At 37.1% G+C, this 14032-nt stretch overlaps 2 protein-coding genes across 3 annotated transcripts in view; both read right to left on the bottom strand.

Annotated features, from left to right (window-relative positions):
- The window catches only part of ACTR1A (actin related protein 1A), a 515484-nt gene that overhangs the window by 389977 nt on the left and 111475 nt on the right, over positions 1–14032 (bottom strand). The gene's annotated exons all lie outside the window — the stretch shown is intronic.
- ARL3 (ADP ribosylation factor like GTPase 3) overlaps positions 107–14032 on the bottom strand; it is a 47842-nt gene continuing 33916 nt past the window's right edge. For both annotated transcript variants that reach the window (XM_042457647.1, XM_042457646.1), the window contains exon 6: positions 107–3312. In XM_042457647.1, the coding sequence (XP_042313581.1) occupies positions 3265–3312 (48 nt within the window). In that variant the 3' untranslated portion in view covers positions 107–3264. The remainder of the gene's footprint in view (positions 3313–14032) is intronic.

Genomic DNA, 14032 nt, shown 5'->3' with positions numbered 1-14032 from the left:
TTCAGCATCACACCAGCCTGGAGCAATCTATGCAGAACAGTTTGGTATGCTGCTTTTCAAATAGATATCAAGATTTTGTTTTAAAATAATACAGAATTACAACATATTTATCATTTCTACCAAATTTTATTTCCAAACATCTAAACATATACATTGAGGCTTAACACCACCAAATATCATCACACATCCTTTATATTAACTTCAAAAAGAGAGAAGAAAACAAAGAGCTCATAAAAATTGAATGTACCTTAAAGTAATAGAGAATAAAAAAGCAGAGATGATATACTGGACAGTTTACAGCTATGGCTTTATAAAGCATCTGAGTATGATCTGGCATGTAAGAAAAGTCTGTTCAAAGAGCAGACTGAACTATGTATAATTAAAATAATATGTAATTAAGTTACATGAACCATGCTCTCTTTTCATTCTAATATGTGAACTATTACACAGGTCTCTCAAGCTATACTTCAGCCATTCTGGCCTGCCTTTAAATGTATCAAGACATCTTACAGTGACATTCAGACAGGAAATATTCATTTTATTAAGAAAAAAGAGAAGGATAATTTAGTAGCAAATTAGCCTGCCAAAGACTCAAAGCATGTCTCTATGGTACTTAAGTAATGGAAAAACGTTTTCCCACAGTATGTACTGAGCTCAGCAGGAATATTCAGAAAGCTGATTATAGAACTGGAATAAAAAAGATTAGATAAAATCATGGACCATTGGCTGAAGAACAGCTGTTGACTAAAACAGTCAGAACATATGAATTCTTATAAACAGGATAACCTTCTGCCTTTGCTAGGTATAAGAGAGATTGTTCCATAATTGTTCCACTTCTTGCCATGTAGCTTGTGAAGCATCCATCCAGAAGAAGCCATTCTCCAAGACAATAAACTGGCCTTTGAAGTCATCAAGTCTACACATTTTGTAGCTCTGAGAAAATCCAGTTAGCTCAAAATGATTGCAAGCTGGGTTTTGAGGCTTGTCGAAGGTGATGGACCACAGTGATGCCTTCTGGTTCAATGAGCTGCTCATCTTCCCCCCAGCCCAAAAATATCCACTGTAAAAGAATAAGCAGGCACAGAACCAGAATAAAATTGGAAGAAGCTGTCTTCACAATTTTTCAGAACTGAAAAGACTGAGTGAGGTCTGTTGGATTTTAGGGTGAAATCTTGCAACCATCATGCCATGAGTTTCTAAACCTCTCCAAACATCAGGGCTGAGTAGTTGCACAGCTATTTGCCTCCCCCCCCCCCCAAACACTGGACTACAAGTGCAAAAAAAATAATTTTGCCGCTGTTTATGTAATATTGGATCTGTACAAAAGGATTCTTTTTTAAAAGATTACTGTGACGTGTTACTAGCTTCCCAACAGAAAAGGAACAATATAACATATTTGTTTTGAGTGATCTTGAGTTTGTGGATATACATATTTTTAATTGTCATGTTTGGGGTTTCTTAATGGATTTAGATTGTGACCTGTACTTTATTGTATTCCTCCTGGTTCTTGGAGTATGTTTGTAGTATTATTTCTTTCATAAACTTTATGAATTAAGAGAGATAAAGATTTAATATATCTAATTTAATATAGAATTTGTACCGAATGCAAAGCACTGAAGAGTTCAAGTCCAGTTAGATGAGAAATTATTAAATTTGCTATGTTTCCAGTTACTGCCTCTAAGAAAAGCATAGGCAACAAAGTAGTGAGTGACAACAGATTATATTCACAAATTATGTTCCCTGGATCTCATCAAAGCATTCAAGTTTATTCTCTTCCATCAAGAATGAGAGAGAGTTCTATAGTTGCCATACAATTTTCAGGCTAAATTTCTTGTTATAATCAAAAAGCTGCATACCCAACTCACTGCATGCAAGGCTACCTTCACCAAATTACTTTGAACTTTGACAAACTGAGCAGATAAACTAAAGATGAGAAACAGCCTTCTATATCTAGGTGCTGTGATAATATGCTAAGATTTGTCAAGTTTATATATGCCTGTTCTTCAAAGGACAGGGTGCTATCTTCCTAGTGAATATTTTGTTGGATGTTCCAGACAGACTAGGGCCTTCTCCTTTAGCCTTTAGGATGAATGCAACTACTCTTGTCCTACCAGAGATTAACCTATCCCTGTAAACCCTTAGACTGAGGAAATATTTCTTAAAATGAGGACTCTCTCTCTTCAAAAACATATATGTTGCCACATTTTGTTCAGCTAGTCAGCAATTATGTTCAAAACTGGATGTGCAGAAGCAATGCAGACTTTCAAAGAACTGATATGTGACTGTACAGCCACAGCAGCAATTCATATGGATGGAGCCACCACAATGGCCCTACTAATCTCCCAGTCTGGAACTGTTGCCTGAGATAAACACATTTGCTATGGACTTGTTGCCTTCAGGAACACTGAATCAAGAGCTGATTCAAAGCACCTTCAAAAGGACAAAGAAAACTATTAACAGTTGTTTGCAGTAAGACTTTGCACACTAAATTGACTACCACAATGGTGTTAAAACTCTATCCTCATTCAGTGGAATTGATACAGTTCAACAGACTAGATGCCAAAGAAATCTTGGCTCTACTGTGTCTAAATTATTGAAAATGTTGATATCAGTCATAAATGCAACATGCCACTGTAGCCTGAACTGTTTTATTTGACTAAATTATAGCATACCTTGTGCCTGCTGCTTCTCATAGAGTTTTAAGAATTGGAATTACAGCATGTGTCTTTGTGGACATATTTTTATGATAAATGCAATTTGTGAGGTCGCATTATAATCCTCACAGCACCCACCAAGGAATTTATCACTGTAAAAATGAAGCACATATGCTAACAAAACACTTCATCTGCTGATCAGAAAAACCTTGAATGAAACCAGGTGAGCATCCTGAGATTTCAGAACGGATGTAGGCTCCTATATGCATTGCTATGATTACTCTAGATTTGTGGAGCCCATTAAAGTCTTTATGCCAGACCACAATCTGCTTCTGTTTTCAAATCTCATTGTTCAGTCAAATGAATGTGGAATCTTTTAATATAATTTATGTGAAAAAAGGGATGGGTGAGGAAGAAATTCATTTAGAGGGAAGGAAAATGATGTTAGAGAGCAGGTAAAGTTCCAATATGAGTGGAAGGCTTAGCTGCTGTTCTCATTCCTAACAGCTGTAGCCTCACACAGATGGAAAAATATTTGGTCAGACACCAGCAGTCAGTGAATGTGTTTGGCTTTGGCAGCCCCTCCAGTTCCATTGCAATTCAGCGCAGCTTACTTCTTCTTTGCATTTACATTTCTGCAGACCCAGTTCATGCCATCCTTCAAGAACAAAAGAACAAGAAAATAAAGAGAACATTAGTTGGGAACACTGGATGAGAAAGAAGGAACAATATATAACCCTAGATCCTAACAACTATTTTTACACTATACAAAAACACTTTCTCTATTTTTCTTAGGCAAGGAATATTCAGAGGTGGTTTTGCCAGTTTCTTCCTCTGAAATGTATGTAGCCTACAGCATCGCATATTCATTGGCAGTGACCCATCCAAATACTAACCAGGGCTGATACTTCAAGTATCAGATGGGATCTGATGCCTTTACATACCCTGAAAAAAACCCATGCTGTTGCCAAAAAAAAAGACCCTGATGAAATCATTAAATAGCTTCCAATAATATAGATCCAATTAGAAACATTTTAACAGATGAAATTAACAAGATGATGGGAGTGGGACCAATGTACATGCATTCACTTTAAAAAGAAGTAAGAAATTGTCTTTAATAAATAAAAATGGAAAGGATGTACAAAGGCCAGAAAGTGGGATTCTATCTAGTTATGTATATTGTATAAAGCTGCCACTGTAGAAAATATCATAGGAAAAAGATTTAGTGGGAGCTTTGCAAACTGCAAAAATTGTTGGATAAAAATAAGTCCATTTAGATTAACCATGTCCACTTCCTGGGGTCTACTGCAACTTTGAGAAATCTGCTTGCAAAGAACGAGGCGGTTTTCAACAATTCCTTCCATTCTTTCTGAATGTGATTCTAAAGAAATAATCATATTTGCACACATCATGATATACAAGGCAAGCAGCACTCCTCATTCATTTTGAATGTATGTTTATTTGCTCAAGTAGAACAGCTGAAACAGCTTAAAATAATAAATATCTGCTGACATCCCTTTGATATTCAGCACAACAATTTCACAAACAATGTATCTCTGCAAAACAACAGCTAGGCATCACATTTTTCAGTGGAAAGCAAACCAGAGCCCACCATAGGGTAAGGCAAACACTGCCAATGCCACGAGAGAGCTCAGCCAAAGGGCACTGGGCTACTTGAACACTGCACAACTGGGGGTCATAAAGCAGAGTTTATGATGGGATTTACTGTGGCTGTAAGCCTGACTGTATAACAAGGGCAAAAGAATGACAAGGCACTATGCAGGAGGAAAGGTGATCTTTAAACAGCTCTTCAATTCCTATCTAGGTCACTTTACTTTGAAGGCAGGAACTGATCCAAAAATTCACTTTCAGAGTAAGAGCTGATTCAAAAAGAACTGTGATGGTCTCTAATTAGTTTGTAGGAGAATGAGTGTAAGAAATTAACACACAGCCTCAAGGAAAAAAGGACAAATTTCTATTGATTGAAGTGGTGCATACAGACATTTTAATCTGCAGGTAAGCCAGCTCCTGTAATCACTCCAAATAAAAAATTGTCAGTATCAGTGTTCGTTGATGCAAAACAAAAATTCTCATGCAGTAACTATAATGCAGTGTCTTAATGGGATCTCAGAATTGATGAAGAATAGGTGGGTATTTGCAAACATGGAAAGAAGACACCTACACCAATGGCTATCACCATGTCTTGCAGTAATCCATTCAATAGGTTATGTTGTTTGTGTGTAAACATGTATTCATTTTGTGTCTTCTGAATCACTGCTGATCAGTGTCCCTAAGGTGATGTCAAGTGATAATGCTATGAGACAGGGTGAAAAAAATCTTAATCCATACTCTCCACAACACATATATTTTCATCAACCTCTGTAATGCCAACCTCACTCATTTTTAGAACAAAAAGATAATATTGCCTTTCCTGTTTTAGCATTCCTGGTTTTTTTATTGCTCTTCCCTCAATTCTCACATTCCCTCTGGGAAATGAAGTGATCAGAATTATTCATAGTGATTTAAATATAGAAATACTGTACTTTTGCTTATATGAAGTTATTCTGATACTGGCAGTTTTATTTTTCATGGAGGCCTCTATTATGCTACCCGAAATAAATTCTGGATTTAATCTACAGGTAAACTAGTTGGTTCATGCTTGTTAGTCATTGCATACATTAGTGTTCCTCAAAGTACTGGTCCCTGAATTGATGCTGGTTCCCACACCACTGGCTCCCAGTGCTTGGAGGTAAAAAGAAACTATTTTACTCAATGGGCACAAATATAGTGCCCATCAAGCACTAGAGAAAAAAATAATTGCTGGTTCCTTACATCAGATACACTGAGAAACACTGTTTTAAAACAATAGATAGAGTCACCACACATCTTCTTTTAGATAAAGAACAAAACAAAACCCAATTAGTTTCCCAAAGCCAGAACTGGGCTTCTGGTCACTTTTGGTGATGTATAGCAGTTAAGGAGCGGGGAAGAATTGGTCCCAGACTGCCAAAGTTGCTTACCCCTAATTTATACCATGGAAGAAATTTGCAATTTCAACTGATCCTAATAAACTATCATTAAATGGTATTTATTTATTTGAATGTGCAGCCAGCCATTCTCCCAAGCTCATATTCAAAGTGGCCAAATGACACATGATGGTTTGTCATAATATGCAGTTGGAAACATGAAATTCCTGTATGAAAGCCAGAGGCCTAGGCATGCTCATGCAAATAAGGGCTGCAATGTGAACAAATCAGTTTAGTAATAATGATAAAAATAATAATGAAACAGTTTGTGGAGCAATTTTTTAAAAGGTCAATCTTTGACAGTATCTCTGAATATTTTTCTCTTATTTATGTTTAAATAAACTTCCAGTTCAGATAAATAACTCATATCTGGATCCTTGCTTATCTGAAGAATGTAAAGATTTAGCTGATCTCTGTCAATTCTAGTTGCCTATGATCATTTTCTTTCAAAGGTAAACCACAGCAGTTTAACCCTAAAATACAGTACTATCTACCATTTTTAAACCTTCTCTCGACCTATACATGAGGTAGACTTGTACACAAGTATGTTGGGTACCTCTTTCAGTTAAACAAAACCTACGTGGAAAATGTTTTAACAATAATTCAAATTTTAAAAAAATCTGAACAGGATTTTCCTTGGCAAAAATAATAGCGAAGATGTGTTAAACTGTGATTGTTTTAATTTATTTATACATGACTACCCATGGCAAAATCCACCCTTTAAATAAGATGGAGAAGTATATAAGCTACATCTGAATAGGAAAGGCATCAATTCATTTCTATTTTACAGAGTCATACTACAACACGGGTCAAACCAAGCCTTGACCCACTATCTTTTTTAATGGTCCCTTTAAATGAGGAAGTATCACAAGGTGGATTTCGTTACATCTACCCTTTTACTCTCACAATTCACATCTTGTCTTTATATCAGTTTTGGCACAGGTAAGAGGGCACTGGCATTTCTGCTGTTATTGGTGGTTGTTGGTTTTTTGTTTGATTATAAGATTTGTATTCGCCATTTTTAGGATTTACTAAATATTATAACTGAAATCCCCAAACCCTCAACTTTCAACAAATTAAAATGCCTGGACAAACAAAAATTGTTTTTGTCTTGCTCTGGAGAGAATGCAATGCTGGTGCTAACTGAACTGTTCTAGGGCAGATCTTCCAAACCTGTGGTGCTACTACTGAAAGAGCCCTCTCACTTGTTGTTGAGTACTATCAATCTGCTAAAGGGAGTTAGGTACCAGAAGGAGAGCCTCACTATCCCAAAAGACTGAAAGAATGATATAGAAAGAAATGCTGCTGCTATTTCTTTTTTGGTCCCAAACTATTAATAGGTGATATGACAGCCCTGTTCAAATATTTGAAAGCACGTCATACTGAAAAGGGAACAAGTTTATCTTCTGCAGCTCCAAAGCATAAGACCCAGAGCAATGGATTCAGAATATTTGGGGGGGGGGGGGGGGAGACTCCGCTGCAACATCAGAAAGAATTACCTGAGAGTAAGAGCTATTTGACAGTGGAATATGCTGCTTGACTGTGATGTAGTTTCCTAAAGTATCCAGCTTTAAACAGAGGCTGGATGGCCATATGTGCTTTGATTGCATATTCCTGCATGGCAGGCAGTTGGACTTCATGACCCTTGGGATCTCTTTCAACTCTATGATTCTGTGATTCATTCAAGGCCTTAAAGGCAAATAGCATAACTTTGAATTGGCCACAGAAGCACATATGCAACCTATGCAAATCCTTCTGAACTGGTATTTTCAATATGCATTGAACAGTTGTTTTTCTGGTGGAACATCTAGTGCAACCTTTCACTATTGTGACTTTCTGCTTCCTCTTAGACCCACTAATTAATAAAAGGTGGGAAGAAAACTGAAACTAATTAAAACTTTAAAGTAAATGGCGCTCTTGACATGGTTTCATGGGATAGGGTACAGAAAAACAGAAGGAGATGAAATGCTAAATCTACTAACTAAAAAAAACTGAGCTGGCAACCTAGGTAGTAGTTATTTTTTGAGATGCTCATGTTAATGCTCTAAACCTAGGCGTTTGATGCTAACCATAAAATTGAACAAGACACAATATTTAAAATGGGTCACACATGTTACTTGGTAGATTTTACTAGACCTAATCACATGAAGACTAGCTACTACAAGTACACCCCTGAAGTCTCTTGAGAAGTGATGCCAGAAAACTGTATCTTCTAAGGGAGGGTGACTGTTCTATGTAGGCAATCAAAAACACAAGTAATGTTTTTGCTTATATGGACTATTTCAGTACATGGTTATATAGGATGACACAGTGACTCTCAATTTGAAATAAATGCACACATGGCTTTTGTTTTGTTTTTGTTTTTGTTTTGCATTCCTAGTCCTGTACCGGGAAGGAGCTATAAGATGTAGCTATGATAGTCCAACATTCCCCCCACCAACCTGGTCATTTCCTGGTTGACGGAGAGCACGTAAAGCAGCAGATGAGTGCCCACCTATTTTCCTATAGCTACGGGCACAGTGACTGGTATCAACATGAATCTCCAGGGGTTCTCTGAAGAATCCTGAAGATGAAAATAGCTAGATACTTGTTTTCTGCTCCACACTCTCTCCACTGCCCAGGAAATGGCTGGGTCTGAGGAGTTTGGGAGGTGGGATTTTGGTCACTGCATGGTTAGTGCTGAATTCTGGTCCCTGCAACCACAACAAAACAATGAGTTGTAATGGTATAAGTCCAACTTATACCATTGTAATTCATAAACAGGATGTCAGTCATGAGATTTTCAAAACCATTCATAAGATGTGTGTGTACATGCATGAGTTTGTATATGTATATGTTAAATGTAGATGGATATTCTCTTAGAAAATATTAATGACACAAGCCTCTGCCTATTCACATTTTTAGATCTCTCAGTTCATCTTATAAAGTAATCTTATGTCTTGGTTTGTAGAGGCAGCAAACTGACCAAATCCTTTTCCCAAAGTGTGAAGGATATTTCTAGCCCTCATGCTTCTGTCCTTCTCTACTTCAGCTTGTCAAATGTGAAGAACAAAAGACCTGGTGGAAATCTGTCTGTGGCTCTTTTTTTAAAAAAAAGAATCCCTTCTCTGAACTGTGCTATAGAGCTTGATTGATGCAAGGAAGGGAAAAAAAGCAAAGTGGTTTCTTTAGTTATGACAATGGAGCTGTTTCACAGTGGGACTCATGAGGATAAAGCAGGGGCATACTCCACATCCAACACTTCTTCAGTGGAACCTTTCACTGATATCAAAAAGGTACTAGGGCAAGGTCACAGAGGATTCCCTCCTTAATTAACATTTTTATTTAAAGAAACCCATTTCAAATAATAGTTAAATTCTCTAAATGTATATAATTTATTAACCATAATGTAATCTCATTAACCTTGAAATCCCCAATCTTAACTACCTAATTCTACACACTATAGTATCAACTACGAAACTAATTAAAATGACCTTCAAACTATTTCTTCTTCATTTGCTGTCATTATTTCTTCTTTTTTGATACTCTGCCCTGAGGCTGTCACAAACCATTTCCCATTAACTCATTCTCTTTATGTTCAATTCCACGGGAAGTCCCCTATTCTTCTCATATCCACAGTTATCATCTTGCACTCTTATTATTGATGCAATGTTCTCCTGGGTACTTTACCCTATTTACTATCTCCTTTTAGCATTCTAAATAAAAGATTCTGTTCCCAGACTCTTGAGTGGTTTCTTGTTACCATAAACCATGACTAAAACAGTGCAACCCTATATATGTTTACACAGAGATAAATCCCACGAACTTCAGTGGGTTTTACTCCATAGGTAAGTATTTAAGGACAAAAACCTAAATCTTTATTTTACTCCCTGATGAGACAAATGAACAATTCTTGCACATCTATCTTACCTCAAATGAAGAAACAGCTATTCTTATATTTATATTCAGGGCACATCTCCCCTTAGAACACAATCCTGTGAACCAGTGGCTTTCAAACATTGGGTCAGGACCCCCACGGGAGCAAATGTTGCTCAAGGGACGAGATTTGAAAGCTCTGATCCATACTTGCAAACTTTATCATGTGTAAAATTTACACATGTATTGAGTTAAATATTGAATTTACTTAAATAAAACTGTTCTAATTTGAACATTATTTCCTTATAAGGTGTTAAAATATGAATATATGTGAATGTGCAAATGAAAATACACATCCTAAATACTGTAAACAAAACATTTTTATTCATATACTACTTCGGTGGGAGCATGACTTCCACAGGGGGTTCCCAAGGGTAAAAAGTTTCAGTACCATTGTCGTACACCTTCAACTGGCCCTCCAGTTATGGCCTTTCCTGGACAGGGATAACTTAGCTAAAGTATCTCATGCAAAAGCAGCTTCCCAATTAGACTACTGCAATGCACTCTATGTGGGGCTGTCTTTGAAGACAATTGAAAACTGTAGCTAGTGCAAAATGCAGCAGATACCCTATATAACATTCAGATACCCTATATAACAACAATATTGAAGGAATTGCACTAGCCACCAATATGCTACCAGTGTGAATTCAGGTGCTGGTGATAACATTTAATGCTCTAAACAGCTTGAGATCATAATCTTTGAGGGTGTGCCTCTTTCTATACATGCCTGTCCGAGAACTGAGATCTATTGGAGGGACCCTTCTCTGTGTCCTACTAGGAAGGGAAAAATAATGTGGGAGGACATGAGAGAGGACCTTCTCTGTGACAGAATCTCAGTTGTGGAATTCCTTCTTCCTGGAGGCCTGAATGGTGCTAACATTCAGATCATTTGTTTTTGTTTTTATTATTATTAAAGTTTTCTGGCATAACTGATTTTATCCAGGATGAACATATCTTATGATTGTATCATTTACAGTTGTTTTAACTGGTTTTAAATTATCTGGTTTTGAGGGATAAACTATTTAGCATATTTAAATCTTATTTATTGTTTTAAATTGATTTTACTTTAAGTCTCCCTGAGCTCCTTGGATATAGGGCAGAAGATAGATAAGATAGACAGTTAGTCAGATTTGAAAGCCTTCTCTTCTCATCAAAGAAACACCCCATTCCCTTCCCTCCCCAACCCAATGTTAAAACCTCTCCTCCAGCAGCAGGGATGTCGTGTTAGGCAGTCAGGAGAGGTCCAGAGAAGAAGGTGGGATGGAAGTGGTGTTTGCCCATTTCCAGCCTGTGTTCTAGTCCCCAAAGTTTTACCCTCGACTTATCCATGGGTCAAATCTAATTCCATGATTTTTACCCTGAAACCGTCCCTCAACCTATACATGAGGTAGACTTGTACACAAGTATGTGGGGTACCTCTTTCAGTTAAACAAAACCTACCTGGAAAATGTTTTAGCAATGGTTTAAATTTTTTTAAAAATCTGAATAGGATTCTCCTTGGCAAAGATAATAATGAAGATGTGCTAAAGTATGATTGCTTTGTTTATACATGACTACCCATGGCAAAATCCACCCTTTAAATAAGATGGAGAAGTAACTAAAGGAGCCTTACATCTGTGGAGATCATACATTTTATATTGCATTTAAATGAATTGTTTGCTTTTTATTTCATTTAATGAAAAAGAGTAGGTTTTCCATAGTCTAAGAAAAAGATGGAAGAATCTCAGGTAAAATACGGGATGACAATGACTGAATGATAGGATGGAGAGCGAACAAAGCATAGTGAATTCACAGTGATGTGCCTGAATGAATGCATCTCAGGTTTATATGTTGATATACGAAAGGTACAATGAACAACATATTTGGGCCTTAAGAGTCCAATATGTGGACAGCTGGGGGATGAGAATGAAGTTTGCTAACTTGTTATATAAACAGATTTCTAGTGTTTACAAATGAAACGATATACAAAACATGAAAATGAAAGCAAAGCCAAACCCTCACATAAAATACTTCTAGAAGCTGCAGTGTCACAGCAGCTGCTAACATGGCCTGCTGTTGTTGAAGAGAGAGGTATGGTGATACCTATTTTTAAAGAAAAGCTGGCTCCTTTTATCCTTCAGTTCAGCTTTCCTTATCTATTCTTTGAGGATTATTTCACAGATGGAAAATTTATTTTTATTTATTCATTTATATGAATTACACATAACTATGCATCACCCAGTGTTTTGCTTTGATATCACAGAATATAGATGGGCATGGGCTAGGAGGGTTGACTTATATGATGTGACATAGGTTGGCAATCAGGCAGCATGACATTTGCCCTGTGCCTTGGGTCTATGTTTGAGCTAGTCCAATATGTTTGCACTGGGCCTGTTTCCTTGGCAAAAAGGATGTGACATTTTGGCTAACTATCTAAAAATGTAAAGGGATCTTGTAGCATCTTTGAAACTAACTAAGAGAGAGAAGTTGGTAGCACAAACTTTCATAGACTTCAGCGTACTTCATCAGATACATGAGACAGAGTGAAAAGCCAGAGACAGACCTATATAGCAGTCTGTATATGGAAATGTCCATAGGAATACAAAACTTTGTGAGGGAAGAAATGAGGTGACAAATTCGCAGGGGGCAGGTAGCTAGTATTATAATGTATGTAGTGTGCTAGGAAACCATCATCTAATAACCCACTGTTCAATTCACTGTTGATGGACTGCAGTTTGCTGATATATTTCAGTTCTGCTATTTCTCTTTCCAATCTTCCTTTGTAGTGTTTTTGTTCAAGGACCACTATTCTGAGGTCCAAAATGGAAAGCCCAGGAAGACTGAAGTGCTCTGCAACCAGTTTTTATGTACTCCCATTCCTAACGTCTGATGTATGTCCATTTATCCTCTGAAAAGGAACCGGCCCATTTACTCAATGTAGAATGCTGAAGAGCACTGCTGACATAGTATGGCACAAATCACATTGGATGATGAACAAGTGAAAGTCACTCTAATATTGTGGGTGATGTCATTAGGTCCCATGATGACATTTCCTGAATAGATGTGTGGGCAGAGTTGGCATCTGGGTTGGGGGCAAGTTTTATTCCCGTGTCCACATCTGAGTTATGTGTTCTCCTGCAGGTAAGTAACTGAGGTTTGGAGACTGCCTGTAGGTCTTGCCACTAAGAGTCCTTGAGAGGGCAGTATTATTGTCGAGAATAAGTTGTATTTCAGTGATGATACATCTGAGTGGTCTCAGTTGGAAGCTATGAGTAACACTAGAGGGGTTCTGTCATTTTCTATCCTAAGTCTTTGAATTCTGTCTCAAAATGTTTTACCTTTCAAATTCTATGAACAAGGTAATATCTATCTAGCATAATGTAGAAAGAAGAAAGACATTTTATCGTGCTCCTAATGGGTCTGTTCTGTAACATATTATGAATACAGATCTTTTATGCATTTAATTAGCCCTCCTATTTCCCTCTTTGTTTTTGAAGGTAAAACTTTGATTCACAGGTGTGCCCTGAGTGGATCACATGTTCATTCTTATAATGAAATCTATTATATATTATGAGTATGTGAAATAGTGACAGTATTTGAGAAACTGGAAGACCAAGTGCCCAGAAGGGTTGGTCATATTTCTACCACACATTCATAGTTTGAGAACTATAGATCCATGAAATTAGACAATTGTGACAGGAAATAATTTATTGTTGGCGTAATTATAGTTGCAAAATGGATTAATAATCCCATGGTTAAATTTAGTTTGTTTTAGGCTGCAGTCTTATGGATATCTTCACTTCTAAATTAACATGCATAGGACTGGCCTCATCATCCTACACTTACTTGACTCTTTCACCTAAGTTGAAAGACTGAGTTTTATTAATGTGGGAGTTTTATTCTGCCCTGTGACACATTAAAATACATGGTGGATTCACATGGCTCTATTCTCTTTGATTTAACTAGATTTTCTCTATGACTCACAAGAACAAATGTTCTTTTCTTTTTGTTTTATCAAGTTACATTTTAGCACTGCTGGGCAACCTGCTGCTATTTTTTTAAAGTCTGGAAAGGCTTACTCTGACAGCTGTTCCAAACAGAATGAAACAAATGAAGTCAAACTGGCACCAAGAGAAAGAAACATATTTGTACCAGGGTCGGACCCTTGAGGTAGAAATCCAAGGCCCACACAGCAGAACTAGCAAGGAGGCCTGCAAACAAGCAATGCTGGCTCTTCCACATTTTGAAGTGACATAATACACAACACCATTTACACAGTAAGGTATGCATAAGATCATTCGGTTCAGAGTAACTGCATCCCTTCTTGCAGATGATTATATTACAGCTTTTCAGGATGCAACATAAGAAATGATGCAATATGCATAGTAATTTATGAAACAATTCATTTTCATAGTGAAATGAACTATTTCCTTTCCCAGCCCTTTGCTTTGTGAGAAT

The sequence above is a fragment of the Sceloporus undulatus genome, chromosome 3 (assembly GCF_019175285.1).
Source record: "Sceloporus undulatus isolate JIND9_A2432 ecotype Alabama chromosome 3, SceUnd_v1.1, whole genome shotgun sequence".
NCBI lineage: Eukaryota > Metazoa > Chordata > Lepidosauria > Squamata > Phrynosomatidae > Sceloporus > Sceloporus undulatus.
The sequence above is the reverse complement of the archived record's forward strand: the minus strand, read 5'-3'. Positions and strand labels throughout refer to the sequence as shown.